The sequence below is a fragment of the Coenobita brevimanus genome, chromosome 2, assembly GCF_032717465.1.
Source record: "Coenobita brevimanus isolate Jiangsu-jjx chromosome 2, ASM3271746v2, whole genome shotgun sequence".
Taxonomy (NCBI): domain Eukaryota; kingdom Metazoa; phylum Arthropoda; class Malacostraca; order Decapoda; family Coenobitidae; genus Coenobita; species Coenobita brevimanus.
The window spans coordinates 33,217,372-33,235,617 of NC_136955.1; the positions used below are offsets into that span (position 1 = coordinate 33,217,372).

Here is an 18,246-nt window from a genome sequence, read left to right on the forward strand (position 1 = left end):
AGCGACGGGCAGTAGCTGCGCACCTAAGGCAATGGCCTGTAGCCATGCCCCTGCAACTGCCTGTAGCCATGCATCTGTGACAGCTAGTAGCCGTATTGCCAAGGCAACGGCCTGTAGCCATGCCCTTAAAGCAACGGACAGTAGGCATGCACCTGTGACGGCCGGTAGCCGCACATCTAAGGCCACGGCCTGTAGCCGGGCCCTTGCAACGACCAGTAGCAATGCAAAGGCTACGGCCAGTAGCCATGCCCTAAAGAGATGGCCAGTAGCCACTCCTAGTGCTGCTATCCCCCCCTGCAGAACTCGTGACGGCCAGTCGCTGCACGCGGGGAGAGAACGGTACACCCTCTCTCCTTCTGCAGTTGCCTCAAGGGACACGACACTGGTGACGGCTGGTAGCCGCACCAGCGGGCAAAAGATAGCCTGTAGCCATTCTTCGCCTACACGTCACCCCTCATACGGGATTTCAGCGACAGCCGGTAGCTGTGCCCGCAGCCGCACTCTGCCTGCGATCCCGTCAGGAGTTGGGTCCAGGTGATGGCCAGCTGCCACATCTAGAAAGGGATGGCCTGTAGCCGCCCTCCTCCTGTTATCCAAGGGACCTCAGCGACGGTCGGTAGCCACGCCAGGGAGGGACACCTTAAAACCACTTGCCCCCTGTGACTTCGCAACCCGAAGGAGACCCTGGAAGTCAGGCCCAGGTGATGGCTAGCTGCCGCACCTATGGGAAAGGGACAGCGCCGCCCTCCTCCTGTTGTCCAAGGGACCTCGGCGACGGCCGGTAGCCGTGCCAGGAAGTGGCGTCCCAAAATCCCCTTGCCCCTTACGACTTCCCTACCTGAGGGAGACCCCTATTCAAGCTGCCCCTCCAGTGGTAGAACAAGTCCCACCCTTGGTTCCCCCACCCGAGGCAATCTCCAGGAGGAACACCTCTCTATCCAGGACTGGGTGGAGAGGACCCATCTTGACCTCGGGGTTACACTCCATCCAGCCAGCACCGGAGGGAAACCCAAGCCTGTCAGATTCCTACCACTGCAACACTGTAGCCTTACCTTGACAGTGAAGCAGTGGGAGTGAGACCGCAGCTGGCGGGCCCTCCACACTGCCCCCAGCACCCTGGGGCATGATCTCTCCAGTCCTAAGGATGAGCGACACCCTTCCTGCACTGGGCGCCCGCAGGAGTGCCTTCACTGAATCTTTGGCCCTAGTCCTGAGGGCCAGACCCCAGTACCAAGCCCCTCCAGTGCGGGGCCCTTCCACACACCTGACTGCAGCCCATCCTGGAGGACAACTCCCCCACAGATAGTCCCGTGGCCCCTCACCGAGAGCGCACCTGACGGGGCGCCACCAACCCCGGGCCGCCGCCTGTGAGCTGCTGCCCCCGCCCTGGTTAGTCTGCTCCCCTGCCCCACATCCCTATAGCAACTGTGATCCCTCTCCCTGCCTGTGAGTGAAGGTGAAAGTGACTGCCCAAACCCCTAGTACAGGGACAGTGAAAGTGAACGTGACTGCCCGAATATGAAGTACAGTGACAATGGTAAAACAGTCTGAATATAGTGAGAAGTAAGAAAGACACTACCAGCGCATACCGTGGGACAGTTATAGAAATAATATAAGAAACCAGCAGCCCTAGAATAAAAGTGTAGTCACAACTTGTCCCAAGAGCAGTGTCTGTTTGTCTGTCTATCGGTATCCTGCGAGATACCTGTCCAGTTCAGTTACTTGCTTTTGCTTTTGGATAAAGTCTAGCTTCCTGTTTCCATAATTTTTTAATATACATGTAAGGTGGTTGCTGTGTTTTTATGCCCTGTTCCTCTCATACTGTCTAAGCTCCGGTCTAGAAAGGGAACCCAGCTATACCTTAATCATTATTAGGACGGAAAGCTGACCTAAAAACTCCTAGCATAACACTGGTGGACAGCAGTGGTTCTTGACCCGCTGTCCACCAGGTGACTGAACTGCACGTACAATTGCCCAAATTCGATCAGGAGCAGTACGATATTCACATGTACTTGTCCATAATCAAGCCACTGTTGGATATTGGCTTTGAGGATGACAGAGAGAAGATTGCAGTCACCCTACCACTTCTGGCCAAGGCAGCAGCCAGTATTGCACCTAAAGTCGTCCCCGACCTAACATAGGCAAATTTTACGAAGATTGTAGTAGAAGCGATCACGCCATCTCTAGGAAAAGTGACAGCACTGTCCCAAATGGACAGCCTAACATACGACGAAAGCGTGGATGACACCCTCATCCAGGCCAGGCAGCTCATCACCACCGCTTACCCGAAAGCTGACACAGAAACCTGGGAGCAGCACACGTTTTACACCCTGTTCAGAATTCTCCCAGGTATGGTCAAAGAGCACTTTACCATACACAACCCTACAGGAGATCTGGACAGGGATGTCCAGCTAATACGGCTATTCCTGACCTCCCGTTCTACCCCTCAACAAATTAACGTAATGAATAAATTCCCTACGAATAAACCAACCCCTCCCAGCAAGCCTCGGCCACTACCAACCCACACCAACCCTACGCCAACCCCACCTAGGGCACACCCAACCAACAAGCGCCCGGCATTCAAGGAGAGCCAGAATTTAATCACCATCAATCCCTCGGAGTTTTCCGCTTGTAGCCACAGGTGCCCACTCCACGACAATTGGGAGCAACTTAAGGCAGCCCGGCGTAAACCTAACTCACCAGGCCGACGCAAGGTACCCTCATTAGAAAACGATGACGATGACGATGACATCACACCACCAGTGCATACCGTGGGACAGTTATAGAAATAATATAAGAAACCAGCAGCCCTAGAATAAAAGTGTAGTCACAACTTGTCCCAAGAGCAGTGTCTGTTTGTCTGTCTATCGGTATCCTGCGAGATACCTGTCCAGTTCAGTTACTTGCCCCAGGGAAACAGACCCGGAGGAAGAGGAAATCCCACAGCAGCTGGATTTTTAGGCTTGCCCCTGCACCTCCCCATGGTGGCAGGGGCCATCTCTCGGAAATACTGCCCCCAAGTCTAAGATAAGATGAGACTCAACGGGGTTAAAGCAAGGCTTCTGGTAGATATGGGAGCGGCCAGATCGTGCCTCTGTAGTCACTGCTACGCCCATTACAAATCGGCTTTTGGCCCACTTTTGCCTACGTCGATTCTTCTCGTGGACACAGGGGATGGCCCGCTACCCTTCCATGGGGAAACCCAGGCCTTACACACTAATTCCCACCAAAAAGTCTCTACCCAGCACAAATTCATCGTGTTCGACTCAGCCTGTCGCTCATACGTTGGATATCTGGGTCTAGACCTCCTGCAAAAGCTACGAACCACCATCAATTGCCACAAGCAACAACTTCATTTTCGGAGCCACCAGCCCCCTCCCCCAACCCTCCACAACCCCTGTGCACCTGCAGGCCCTTCCCCACCCCCCCAGCACCACACCCCACTCGTCTGTCACCCCCTCCCCCGATCCCCTTCCTAGCCCCCCCCGTTCACCCCACCTTTCCGGCCATCACCACCTCCACTATCACCATTCCCCCTCACCACGAAGCATGACTGCCACTGAACAGGCCCACCGGAACATCTGTGCTATTCTCCCTGGACCTGCTGCCCGGAATTCTCTCGGCCTGCCTCCTGTCCCCCACCTTCCTCCCCCCCCACATTGCGGTGGTCCTCATTGCTAACATCATCACGACCCCCTCACGCTACCTAAGGGGCTTGTGGTAGGAGAAATGGAAGAAGCAGAGCCATGTGCCCCCAACTCCCCTCCCTCCCCTGCCCCACTACCCCCAATTCCCGAGTATCTCTCATCTCACCAAGCCGACACTCTCTGCCATCCGCTCATGGACTTTCAGGACCTTTTTGCGTCAGGACCTACCGATATCGGCTACAACACCTACCTTGCCCACAAAGTACACACCACAGCAATACCTATCCGCCACCCATCCCGATGGATGAACCCGAAACAATGAGCAGAGGAAGACTGGCAGGTCCAAGAAATGCTCGATGCCAGTGTTGTTTCACCCTCCACCAGCCCCTGGTCCTCTCCCGTCATCCTGATTAAGAAGAAAGACAGCACCATGCGATTCTGCATGGACTACCGTCGCCTTAACAACGTTACCACCAAAGATGCCACCCCACTGCCCAGGATTGACGATTCCCTCGACTCACTGCACCGCACTTCCTGGTTCTCTACCCTAGACCTCCAGTCTGGGTATTGGCAGGTCTCCATACATCCCAAGGATAGGAGGAAAACAGCGTTTTCCACCAGCAATGGAAAACGTTACGAGTTTAACGTCTTGCCCTTCGGACTCTGCAATGCCCCTGCCACCTTCTCCCGATTGATGGAATCTTTCCTGAGTGGCCTTACCTGGGAGATATGCCTGGCATACTTAGACAACATCATCATCTTCAGTAAGACATGGGCTGATCACCTTCAGTGCCTCAGGAAGGTCTTTCAGCGCATTTGCCAGACCGGCCTTAAACTCCAACCTTCCAAGTGCGTCCTGGTCACCAGGATTGTTGCTTTCCTAGGGCATATAGTTTCAAAAGAGGGCATTTCACCTGATCCCGACAAGCTGTGCACTATTGCGGAGCTCTCCTACCGCAAGACGTCCACGAGGTCCAAGCCTTCCTGGGCCTCACCTCATACTACTGTCAGTTCATGAAGAGATTCACAAACATCACGAAGCCGTTACACGATCTGACCCGGAAGGAAGAACCTTTTACCTGGACCAGTGAATGACAGGCTGCCTTTCAGGAACTGAAAGACAAGCTCATAACCGCCCCCGTCATGGCTTTCCCTGATTACTTCCTGCCCTTCTGCCTATATACAGACGTCTCCCTGATTGCAATTGGCGCTGTCCTCGCCCAAGTCCAGGAGGAACGAGAACATATCATCACCTGCACCAGTCGCACCCTTTACTAGGCCAAAAAGAATTACGCCGTGAGCAAGCAAGAGTGCCTGGGCATCATCCGGACTCTGGAGCTTTCTGGGCCTATCTCTCCAGAACGAATGTTACTATCATCACAGATTACAAGTCACTCCAATGGCTGTGGCAATCTGACACCCACAATGCCCAACTCATCAGATGGAGGGAAACATTGGAGGAATTTGATTATGAGATCACCTATCTTCCCAGCAAGCTCCACACTAATGCTGATGCACTCTCTCGCCTGCCCCTCCATGCCATCCAATGCGAGCTGGAGCTCCTTCAACAGTGGTGTGACAAGGACCGCCCCCCCTGGTTTCCCACCCCTATTCCAACTCGTTTGTTCATCCAACTCCACCGACAGGGCGACATTTTATTCACCCCATTGGGCCACATCCTCCTCGACCCCGACACAGCTTTAGACACCATGAAACATCTCCACGCCAATAATGGAATCCACATATGAATCAAGAAGCTTCTCCAGGTGTTCAATGACACCTATTGGACCCCACCAAGCAATTCACCCAGCCCAGCTGGGCCTGTGCATTAGGCATGGATGTCACCCGCACTGCCGGTCTTCAGGCAGCATAACCGCCCACAAGCCTTGGCAGTTGTTATCAGTAGGTGTGGTGGGGCCCCAGCCCCCTAAGTCTGGGTACCAGTATATCATGACCTTTGAGGACACATATTCCAAGTTCCTCATCGTGTGCCCGGCCAAGGAGCATCATGCTGTCGCCGTGGCCAATGCCCTCGTCTGTCACGTATTCCCCTATTTTGGTATTCCACAGGCCCTGCACTCGGACAATGCCCCCAAGTTTACCAGCACCATATGGCGAGAGCTAGCCGATCTATTTGGCTATTGCATCTCCCACACCTCTCCATACTGGCCACAAGGGTACAGAATTTGTGAGAGGAGCCACCACACCCTCATGAATCAAGTGCGGACCAGACTTGAGGAAACGAAAATGACGACTGGCCTGCCCACGTTAAAGTCATCCAGTGGGGAATCAACTCCTGCCCACGAGAAGACGGCATATCCCCTCACGAGCGGATCTTTGGGAAGTCTGCCATTACGCCAACATCTACAGCCTCCCACCATGCCTCCCACGTCCGACCCCCTCCACCATCTCAAACGGCGTCTTCACCACTTGCAAAACGGCCTGGGCCTCCAACCCGACGCCACCTCCTCAAAACCCTACAAATCTGGTGATTTCGTGCTGGTTGCCAAGCTCCAATCCCCCACAAACTGCCCCCTGCTTCATGGGCCCCTACACCATCACCCACGTCCCCAATCCTTACAAAGTAATCATAGATTATCATAACACGCCACGAACATACAGGAATCGCCATGTGCGCCCATTCCGCACCATCACTGCCACCCCCCAGTCCACCTCACCAGCCCCCTCACATCACCTCACCACCACTCACCACCTCCGACCCTTCCCTCGACTCCTATGATTGCTACATCACCCCTTCCTCCTCCCTCCCAACCTCACCTACACTCTCACCTTCCACCACTTTCGCCACCTCACCTCCCACCTCACCACCACTGCAAATCCCTTCCCCCAGCCAAACCTCCACCCCCTCGCTGCTGCCACCCTCGATCCTACCACCTCACACCACCTCACCTGTCACCTCGCCACCCTTGCACCGCCAGGGCATGCCAGGACCACCCACCTTCCATGCATGCCCACACGCCCGCCCCTCATCCTCCACCTCCCCCACCACTGCATCACTGCCCCCCAACATCACCTCATTTCCCTCCCCCACCCCCAAACCCTCACCCCAAACCCCATCACCCAACGCCGCCCACCACCGCACCCCACCACAAGCAGTAAAAACACCATGAGGCAGCACCTACGCCACGTCGCCTGCCATCCTTCCACCGTCACGCCACCTCAGCACGCCCAGACTGCCCACAACACCTACACCACCACCCACCCGTATGCTCTCCTCCACCACCCTACCACTGCATTGCCACCCCTCACCATCATCTCACCTTCCCCCTCCACCCACAAATCCCCCCCCCAACGCCCACACCATGCACAGCCCTAGCACTATGTGCTGGCACTCCTACCTCCCCACCTACACCCACCCTAAAAACCACCATCACCCAATCCGGCCACCTCATGCATCTTCCTGCCAGATACACCACCACTCCATCCCCTACACCCTCCGCCTCACCTCCTCCACCGGATTTGTCCACCCCTAACACCACCCCCATCACCCTCAGACTACACCAAGCCCAGCTGAAATCTACCCCTATCCCTAGGGAAAACACCTGCATCTCTCCCCAGTATAAAACCACCACCCCCGTTCCCATCACCAGCATTAAGCTGAGACCAATGGAGGAGCAACCACCTACCACGATGAGAGTCAAACGCACCACCTGGGCACCAGCCTGTGGCAGGAAGTGCTGTGTCCGTGGACCACACCATCTCCTCCAGATCCTCCTCACCTCATCCAGGCCCTCCACCCTATTCCTAACTTACACTCTGCACCTCAACAAGAAGAGCAACCACTCAATGGATCACCCTCCTCCAACACCTGACCCCAGACCACAACACCGGCGACACCAAGACCTAATACCTCCAAGCACAGGGATATGACTTTTCCCCCCAAGACGGTGGTGAAATGATGACAGCAGATGACACAACGACACTCCCAGGAGGCTACAACAGAGGGGTGGACAGGGCATGCGCAACATCTGTGCAATATGGATGTAAGTCCAGTAGAGCCACATGCCCCTATTCCCCAGAATGTGCCCGGCGTAAACACCTCAGTCCGGGTGCATTACCCCTTGACCGAACCAGCCTACATCAGGATCAGGGTGGAGCTAGAAAACTAGCTCCAAACAGCACCCCAGTGATGGCTGGTAGCAGCACACCTAAGACAATGGCCTGTAGCCAAGCCCCCGCAATGGCCTGTAGCCGTGCATCTGTGACAGCCAGTAGCCGTGCCCCTAAAGCAATGGCCAGTAGTTGTGCACCTGTGACGGCTGGTAGCGGCACACCTAAGGCCATGGCCCGTAGCCATGCAAAGGCGATGGCCAGTAGCCGTGCCCTAAAGAAATGGCCAGTAGCCACTCCTAATGCTGCTATCCCCCCCTGCAGAACCTGTGATGGCCGGTTGCTGCACGTGGAGAGAGAATAGTATGCCCTCTCTCCTTCTGCAGTTGCCTCAAGGGGCATGACACTGGTGACGGCCGGTAGCCGTACCAACAGGCAAGAGATGGCCTGTAGCCGCTCTTCATCTACACGTTGTCCCTCATACGGGATTCCAGTGATGGCTGGCAGCCGTGCCCACAGCCGTACTCTGCCTGCGATCCTGTCAGGGAGTTGGGTCCAGGTGACAGCCAGCTGCCGCATATATGGGAAAGGGATGGCCTGTAGCCACCCTCCTCTCATTGCCCAAGGGACCTCAGCGATGGCTGGTAGCCGCACCAGGGAGGGGCTCCCCAAAAGCCCATCGCCCCCTACGACCTCCCTACCTGAGGGAGACCCCTATTCAAGCCGCCCCTCTGGTGGCAGAACAAGTCCCACCCTCGGCTCTCCCACCCAAGGCAATCTCCAGGAGGAACACCTCTCTATCCAGGACTGGTGGAGAGGACCCATCTTGACCCTGGGGTTACACTCCATCCAGCCAGCACGAAAGGGAGACCCACGCCTGTTGGATTCCTACCACCCACAATGCCGCAGCCCTACCCTGATGGCGAAGCAGAGGGAGCGAGACCGCAGCCGATGGGCCCTCCACGCCGCTCCCAGCACCCCTGGGCGTGACCTCTCCAGTCTGAAGGAGGAGCAACACCCTTCCCGCACCGGGCGCCTGCAGGAGTGCCTTCACTGAATCTTCGGCCCCAGTCCTGAGGGCCAGACCCCAGTACCAAGCCCCTCCAGAGCAGGGCCCTTCCACACACCTGAATGCAGCCCATCCTGGAGGACAACGCCTCCGCGGATAGTCCTGTGGCCCCTCACCGGGAGCGCACCTGAAGGTGCGCCACCAACCCCGGGCCGCCACTAGTTAGCCGCTGGCCCCCCCCCCCACTGGTTGGTTTGCTCCCCTGCCCCATATCCCTATAGTAACTGTGATCCCTCTCCCTGCCCGCAAGTGAAAGTGAAAGTGACTGCCTGAACGCCTAGTATAGGGACAGTGAAAGTGTACGTGACTGCCCGAATATAAAGAACAGTGATAGTGGTAAAACAGCCTGAATATAGTGAGAAGTCAGAAAGACAGTACCAGTGCATACCACGTGACAGTTATAGAAATAATACAAGAAACCAGGAGCCCCGGAATAAAAGTGTAGTCACAAATTGTCTCAAGAGCAGTGACTGTTTGTCTGTCTGTCGGTATCCTGCAAGATACCTTTAACTCACAAATTCCTGTCCAGTTCAGATACTTGCTTTTGGACAAAGTCTAGCTTCCTGTATCCATCATTTGGTAACATGCGTGTACGGTTGTTGCTCTGTGTTTTTATGCCCTGTTCCTTTCATACTGTGTCTAAGCTCTGGTCTAGAAAGGGAACCCAGCTATACCTTAGGCGTTATTAGTACAGGAAGCTGACCTAAAATCGCCTAGCATAACATATATATATATATATATATATATATATATATATATATATATATATATATATATATATATATATAAAACAATTATGTCCAAGAATTAGTTTATATAGCCATCACTCCAGAAAAATAGTTTTGACCTACCCCAAAAGTGGATGCTATCAACCGTAAATAGTTCACAACTGGCATTATTGTCTATTATTGAAGCAAGAGCTAAGATGAATTAAAAAAGAAATAATCTCTTTGGAAATGAAAAATGAAATAGCAGCCATGGCAACAGAGGACATCACAACACCACCAGGACATCGGAGGGATAGGTAGGGCGCATGGGACGTCCGTGTGATATGGGCATACATCCCATACGGCTGCACGCCCCTATTCCATGGAGTGCACCCAGAAAGAACATCTCAGTATGGGTGCTTTACCCTCCAACCGATCCAGCCCTCGCCAGGATCGGGGTGGGGCTGATAAACTAGCTCCAGACAGCACCCCAGTGATGGCCAGCAGCCACACAAATAATGCAACAGCCTGTAGCCATGCACAAGCAGCAGCCTGTAGCTGAGCAACAGCAATGGCCTGTAGTCGTGCACCAGCAACGGCCTATGGCTGTGCACCAGCAGCGGCCTGCTGCCATACAATTGTGGTGGCAGGTTGCCGCACGCCTAAGAGCTGGCCAATAGCCACCTGTACTGCTGTCCATCCCACTTGCAGAACCCGTGACGGCCGGTTGCCGCACACGAGGAGAGAACAGCACGCGCTCTCTCCTTCTGCAGTTGCCTCGAAGGCCACGACACCGGTGACGGTCGGCAGTTTCACCAGTAGACAGGGGACGGCATGTAGTTGCCCCTCACCTACATGTCCCCCATCACATAGGACTTCGGCGACGGCCGGCAGCCATGCCCGTAGGCAGGTGATGGCCAGCAGCTGCACTTTGTCTGCAGTCCTGTCAGGGAGCCGGGACCTAGTGACGGCTGCTTGCCGCACCGACGGGAAATGGACAGCTGGTAGCCATCCTCCTCCCATTGGCCACGGGACCTCAGCAACGGCCAGTGGCCACGCCAGGGAGGGACACCACAAAAGTCCCTCCCCCCCTGTGATTTCACAACCAGAGGGAGACCCCCGCTCGAGCCGCCCCACCGGTGGCAGAGAAAGTCCCACCTCTAACTCCCCAGCCCAAGGCAGCCTCCAGTAGGAAAACCTCTCAACAGCAGATTGGTGGCGAGGACCTGTGTTGACCCCAGGGCTCCACACCATCCAGCTGACACCTGAAGGCGATTAGCGCCTGTTGGATTCCTGTTGCCAGCAACGCTGCAGCCCTACCCTGAAGGCGAAGCAGCAGGAGCAAGACTGCAGCAGACGGGCCCCTAGTACCCCAGGGTGCGACTTCTCCAGTCTGGACGAGGAGCGACGCCCTTCCCACACCGGGTGGCTGCAGGAGCGCCTACAAAAGGCATTTGGCCTTAGTCCCGAGTGCCAGACCCCTATACCTAGCCCCTCCAGTTCAGGGCCCTTCACCATGCCCAGTCGTAGCCCACTCCGAAGGATGACGCCCCTATGAGTAGTTCCATGCCTCCTAGACAAGAAGACACCTCATGGGACTCAGCCGATACTGGACTGACATCTGTGAGCTGCCAGACGGCCACTCCCTTGCCCCTCACCCCTACCATGACTATGACTTCTATGCCCGTGAAGTAAAAGTGAAAGTGACAATTAGAGTACTGTACAGTGACAGTGTTTAACTACCTCAATTCTGCTATCCACTACCTGTGAGGCGAGACATTACCAGTATTCTACCATCCTGCCTCACTAAGTGAACACGGGACATGTGTATGATTATCATAAATTATATGCAGCCCAAGAATTAAGTGTACTCCCAACTTCACTTAAGTACCGAGTCTGTCCACATATTCTCGAGACTGCCGGTATCCTGCGTGATACCTGCAATGTACATCTGCCAGCCTGAGCTTTGCCTTTGTATACAGTCTTGTGGATTGTCTAGCTTCCCTGTATTAAGAATTTGGTAATATACATGTAAGGTTGTTGCCCTGTGTTTTTATGCCCTGTTCTTCTCACACTGCACCTTGGCTCTAGTCTAGAAAGGGAACCCAGCTATACCTTAGGTGTTGCTAAGACGGGAAGCTGCCCTAAAAACACCTAGCATAACACTTGTGGACAGCAGTGACTCTTGACCCGGGCAGATACAGAGAGGAGCAAACAGGGAATTCATCAAAATGGCAACCAAACCGCTTGTACAATTGCCCAAATTCGACCAGGAGCAGTACGACATCCACACGTACCTATCCATAGTCTAGCTGCTGGTAGATATTGGCTTCAAAGACGACAGACCTAAAATCGCAGTCACCCTTCCCTTCTTGGGCAAAGCAGCAGTCAGTATCACGCCCAAAGATGTCACTGAACTAACATTAGCAAATTTCACTAAAATAGTGGTGGAAGCAATCACACCCTCTCCAGAAAGAGTGGTGGCGCTGTCGCAATTGGACAGCCTAACGTACGACAGAAGCCTGGATGACACTCTTATCCAGGCTAGGCGGCTCGTCACCGCTGCATACCCGGAAGCAGATGCAGAAACCCGTGAGCAACATACTTTCTACACCCTCCTCAGAATTCTCCCCAGTATGGTCAAGGAACACTTCACCATACATGACCTGACAGGAGATCTGGACGTCCAGCTGATACAGCGACTCCTGACCTCCTGCTCCACCCCTCAACAAATCAACCTAGTGGGCAAGTGTCCTATGAACAAACCAGCCTCACCCAACATGCCTCGGCCACTACCAACCCACACCAACCCTACGCCAAATCCACCTAGGGTACACCCCACCAACAAGTGCCCTGCATACAAGGAGAACCAGAACCTAATTATGGTCAATCTCTGGGAGTTCTGCGAGTGCAGCCACTGGTGTCCACTCCATGACATCCGGGAGCAGCTCAAAGCAGCCTGGTGCAAACCAAACACCCCAGGCTGACGGAAGGTATCATCATTACAGAACGAGGGCCCCGAGGATGACACTGCACCAGCCAGAGATACCGATCCCGGGGAAACAGAGCCAGAGGAAGACAAGATCTGACAACAGCTGGATTTTTTAGGTGCGCCCCCGCACCTCCCCAAGGTGGCGGGGGTCACCTCTAAGAAATATCGCCCCCCAGTCTACGATGAGATGAGACTGAATGGGGTTAAAGCGGGGCTTCTGGTCGATATGGGAGTGGCCAGATCGTGCCTGTATAGTCACTTTTACTCCCGTCATAAATAGACTTTTGGCCCGCTTTTCCCTACGTCGACTCATCTTGTGGACATAGGGGATGGCCCCCTACCCATCCGTGGGGAAACCCAGGCCTTACGCACCGACACTCACCAGAAGGTCTCAACCCAGCACAAATTCATAATTTTCGACTCGGCTTGTAACACCTACAATGGATATCTGGGACTGGACCTCCTTCAGAAACTGCGAACAACCATCAACTGCCACAAGTGGCAACTCCAGTTTCAGGAACCGCCAGTCCCCTCCCCCAATCCCTCACAAACCCTGTGTACCTGCAGACCCTCCCCTGCTGCTCCTCAGCACCACATGCCACCCACCTACTCCCCCTCTCCTGGTCCTCTCCTCAGCCCCGTCGCCTGCACCACCTTCCCCGCTGCCACCACCTCCACCATCACGATTCCCCCTCATCACGAAGCATGGCTGCAATTAAACAGGCCCACCGGAACATCCATCTTATTCTCCCCAGACCTGCCGTCCAAAACCCTCTTGGGCTGTCTCCTATCCCCCACCTTCCTCCCCTCCCCACATCGCAGCAGTCCAAATTGCCAACATCACCACAATCCCCCTCAGGCTACCTAAGGGGCTTGTGGTAGAAGAAATGGAAGAGGCAGAACCATGCACCCCCACCAACTCCTCCTCCCCCACCCCACTGCCCCCCCTACCCTAGCATCTCTCACCCCATCAAGCTGATACTCTCCACCATCTGCTCCTGGACTTTCATGACCTTTTTGCGTCAGGGCCTACCGACATCGGCCACAATACCTACCTGGTGCATGAAATACACACCACAGGTCTGCCTATCCACCAGCCATCCCGATGGAAAAACCCGAAAAACTAGCAGAGGAAGACCGGCAGGTCCAGGAAATGCTCGATGCTGGCGTTTTTTCACCTTCCACCAGCCCCTGGTGTTCTCCTGTCATCCTCGTCAAAAAGAAAGACGGCACCATGCAGTTCCGCGTGGATTACCGGTACCTCAACAACGTTACCATCAAGGATCCCACCTCACTGCCCAGGATCAATGACTCCCTCGACTCTCTGCACGGTGCCTCCTGGTTCTCTACCCTAGACCTTCCAACTGGGTATTGGTAGGTCCCCATACACCCCTGTTATGAGTCCATATTATAATTACAAATCATAATAGATAGATAGATAAATAGATAGATAGACAGCTCTATGCTAGCCTGGGAATGGGAAATGATCTTGCAAGTTACACTGAGGAAAAGCTGACGACAGATTACGAAGTAGCCAGTCAGTTAGTTGTCAGCAATTCCCCCGGTGAACAAAGCCTTGTTGACCATACACACACATACACACATACTCACACACAGGCTTCTAGAACTTTCCAATCACAGGGAACACACGTGGTACGACTCCTGTTTCACCAGAATTTAGGAAAGAGAGCTCAGAAGGAAGCTAGCCATAGAACAGACAGGTTGCAGGGAGAAGGGCTTAGCAACTTGAGAGAGAGACAGAGAGAGCGAGACAGGGAGATAGCTCCCGGGACTCTACTTTATACTTCGCTCTGTTTGAGAGACTTGTTAATATTTCCAAGACAAATAAAAATAGTTCCATACTATTCTTTACCTCTCCTTGTCATTGAATGACAAATGGGAAAGAAGATTATCTACTTACAAAGCTACTCAAGTATAACAACCGCTCGTCCACAAGTCTAATATATATATAACTTCTCTACAAGTAACTACAAAGTCTTTTTATGACACCCCGACCATAGAGGGAAGACCACGTTTTCCAACAGTAATGGAAAACATTATGATTTAACGTCCTGCCATTCAGACTCTACAACGCCCCCACCACCTTCTCCCGTTTGATGGAGTCCGTCCTGTGTGGCCTCACCTGGGAAATCTGTCTGGCATACCTGGACGATGTTATCATTTTTAGTAAGATATAGGCTGATCATCTTCAGTGCCTCAGGAAAGTTATTCAACGCAATTGCCAGGCGGGTCTCAAGCTCTGGCCTTCCAAATGCATCCTGGCCGAAGGACTGTTCCTTTCCTGGGGCATATAGTCTCAAAAGATGGAATCTCACCCGACCCCGACAAGCTATGTGCTATCGCAGAGCTCCCCCTACAGTGAGAGGTCCATGAGGTCCAAGCCTTCCTGGGCCTCACCTCATCGACGATTCGTGAAGGGATTCGCAAATATTGCCAAACCCCTCCACAACCTGACCCAGAAGGGAGAACCCTTTACCTGGACCGACGAATGAAGGGCTGCCTTTCAGGAACTTAAGGACATACTCATAACTGCCCCAGTCATCACCTTCCCTGACTACACCTTACCCTTCCGATTATACACTGACGTCTCTCTGATCGTGATCAGCGCTGTCCTCGCCCAAGTCCAGGAAGGACGAGAACACGTCATCGTCTGTGCCAGTCGCATCCTTAACCAGGCCAAAAAGAATTATGCCACCACCAAACAAGAATGCCCGGGCATCGTTTTGGCCTTGGAGCATTTCCAGGCCTACCTTCCTAGGACAAATATTACAATCATCATGGACCACCAGTCACTCCAATGGCTACAACAATCCAACATCCACAATGCCCAACTTATCAGATGGAAAGAAACGTTGGAGGAATTATATTACGAGATCTCCTACTGTCCCAGCAGGCTCCATACTAACGCAGACATAATCTCGCGCCTGCCGCTCCGTGCGATCCGCTGTGAGCCAGAACTCCTCCAACAGTGGTGAGGATTCCACCACAATTGTTCACCAAACTCCACCATCAGGGCGACAATTTATTCTTTCCGTTGGGCCACATTATCCTCGACTCAGATACTGCCTTGGATACAATGAGACATCTCCATGCCGACAACAGAATCCACTTAGGTTTTAAGAAGCTCCTCCAGGTGTTTAACGACACCTATTGGACCCCAAACCCCAGCAACCTGGCCAAGCAAGTCGCCCAATCCTGCCGGGCATGTGCCCTGGGCAAGGATGCCACCTGCATGGCTGGCCCATCCGGCCGCATAACTGCCCACAGGCCTTGGCAATTACTATCAGTAGTGGGGCCCCTACCACCCAAATCCAGATACCGTTAAATCATTACCTTCATGGATACGTATTCCAAGTTCCTTATTGCATTCCCAGCCAGAGAACACCACGCCGTCACGGTGGCCAATGCCCTGGTTCGCCACATCTTCCCTTATTTTGGGATACCTCAGGCCCTACACTCGGACAACACCCCCGAGTTCACCAGCAATATCTGGCAAGAGCTAGCCAACATATCTGGGTATCGCATCTCCCACTACTCTCCATACTGGCCACAGGGGAACGAAATTTGTGAGAGGAGCCACTGCACTTCCATGAACCAGGTGCACGCCAGAATCGAGGAGGCCAAAAATGAAGATTGGCCAGCCCACATTAAAATTGTCCAGTGAGGAATCAACTCCTGCCCCCGAGAAGACAGCATATCCCCTCACGAGCGGGTTTTCGGGGAAGCCCCTTTACTTCTGCCACTATGCTGACATCTGCAGCCTCTCATCATGCTCCCCGTGTCTGACCCCCTCCACCACCTCAAGAGGCGCCATCACCACCTACAGAACAACCTAGACCTCCAACCCAATGCCACCCACTCAAACCCCTACAAACCAGGTGATTCCGTGATGGTTGCAAAACTGCCGATTCCCCATAAACTCTCTCCCAGCTTTCTGGGCCCCTACACCGTCACCCACGTCCCTAACCCCTACTAAGTCACAATAGATTTTCATAACACTTCATGAACTTACAGGAATCGCCATGTGCACCCATTCCGCACTACTGCCTCCCCTCAGTCCAACCCACCCACCTCTAGCACCACCTCACCTCCACTCACTACCCCTGATCCCCCTCCCGACTCCTACAATTGCTACATCACACCCTCCTCCTCTCTCCCATCATCACACACTTTCTCATCACCAGTTCCCTCACCTTCTACCCCTCATGCCACCTCACCCCCCACCTTGCCGCCGCTGCAAATCCCTTTCCTCAGCCAAGCCCCCGCTTCCGCCTCACTGTCTCCCTCGACCCCAGCACCTCACACCACCTCACTTGCCACCCCACCACCACCACGCTGCCCAAGCATGCCCAGAGCACCCACAACCAATGCACACACCCACACACCACCCTCTGCCACCCTTACCTCTACCTCACTGCCACCCAGCACCACTTTGTCTCCCTCCATCACCCCCAAACCCCTGCCCCGGATGCCACCTCCCAACACCGCCCACCACCACACCACACCACGCACAACCAGAGCACCACGCGGTAGTACTCCTATCTTGCCGCCCACACCCACCCTGAAAACCACCAACACCTGATCCAGCTGCCACTTACACCCTCCTACCTGATACACCACCACCCCCTCCCCCACCCCACCCCTCTTACCTCTCCCACCAGACTTAATCACAGCCCCCACACCGCCAACACAGTTCCCATCACCCTCAGAATACACCAAGCCCAGCTGAAATACCCATCCACCCCTATCCCTGGGGAAAACATCTGCGCTCCTCCACGGCATAAAACTGCCACACCCGCCTCCGTCGCCAGCATTCTGCTGAGATCACCAGAGGAGCAACGACCTACAGCCATGAGGGTCTGATGCGCCACCAGGGCATTGACCTGCGGCACGAAGTGCCACATCCGTGGACCTCATCACCTCCTCCAGACCCTATGCACCTTTTCCCAAGCCTCCACCCTCTACATAACCTACTCCCCTCACCACAAAGAGAACCGAGCAACCTTGCAATGGATCACCCTACTTTTACATCTAACCCCAAACCATAACACCAGCACCACCAGTACCTACTACCTCCAGCCACAGGGACGTGACTTTTCCCACCATGACAATAGTGAAATAGTAGCTGTTGCAACAGAGGGCATCACAACACCCCCAGGAGGCAAACGCGGAGGGATAGCTAGGGCACGTGGGACGTCCATGCGATATGGGCATACGTCCCACACAGCCGCACACCCTTATTCCACAGAGTGCACCCAGCGCGAACATTTCAGTATGGGTGTATTACCCTCCATCAGATCCAGCCCTCACCAGGATTGGGGTGGAGCTAATAAACTAGCTCCAGACAGCACCCCAGTGATGGCTGGCAACCACACAAATAAAGCAATGGCCTGTAGCCATGCACAAACATTGGCCTCTTGTCAAGCACAAGCAACAGCCTGTAGCCGTGCCCAAGCAGCAGCCTGTAGCTGTGAGCAAGCTACGACTTGTAGCATACACAAGCAACAGCCTGTAGCCGTGCACCAGCCACGCCCTGTAGTCATGCACCAGCAATGGCCCATAACCATGACCAATAGCGGCCTGCAGCAGTGCAATTTGATGGCCGGTTGCCGCATGCCTAAGAGCTGGCCAATAGCCACTCATAGTGCTGTCCACCACTCTGCAGAACCCGTGACGGCTGGTTGCTGCACACGGGGAGAGAACGGCATGCCCTCTCTCCTTCTGCAGTTGCCTCAAAGG

The 18,246-nt window shown here is 54.2% G+C and overlaps 1 protein-coding gene across 1 annotated transcript; it reads left to right on the plus strand.

Moving 5' to 3' along the window:
* Window positions 1–15,844: 15,844 nt before the first annotated feature.
* On the plus strand, window positions 15,845–16,171 carry LOC145392139 (uncharacterized). Its single transcript, XM_080266594.1, has one exon. It carries the CDS (start codon window positions 15,845–15,847, stop codon window positions 16,169–16,171), a length of 327 nt encoding a protein of 108 aa, XP_080122720.1.
* The last annotated feature ends 2,075 nt before the right edge of the window (window positions 16,172–18,246 follow it).

Excerpts from the sequence above, each read along its gene's own strand:
- LOC145392139 (XM_080266594.1), top strand. The coding sequence starts at position 15,845 with ATGGATACGTATTCCAAGTTCCTTATTGCATTCCCAGCCAGAGAACAC.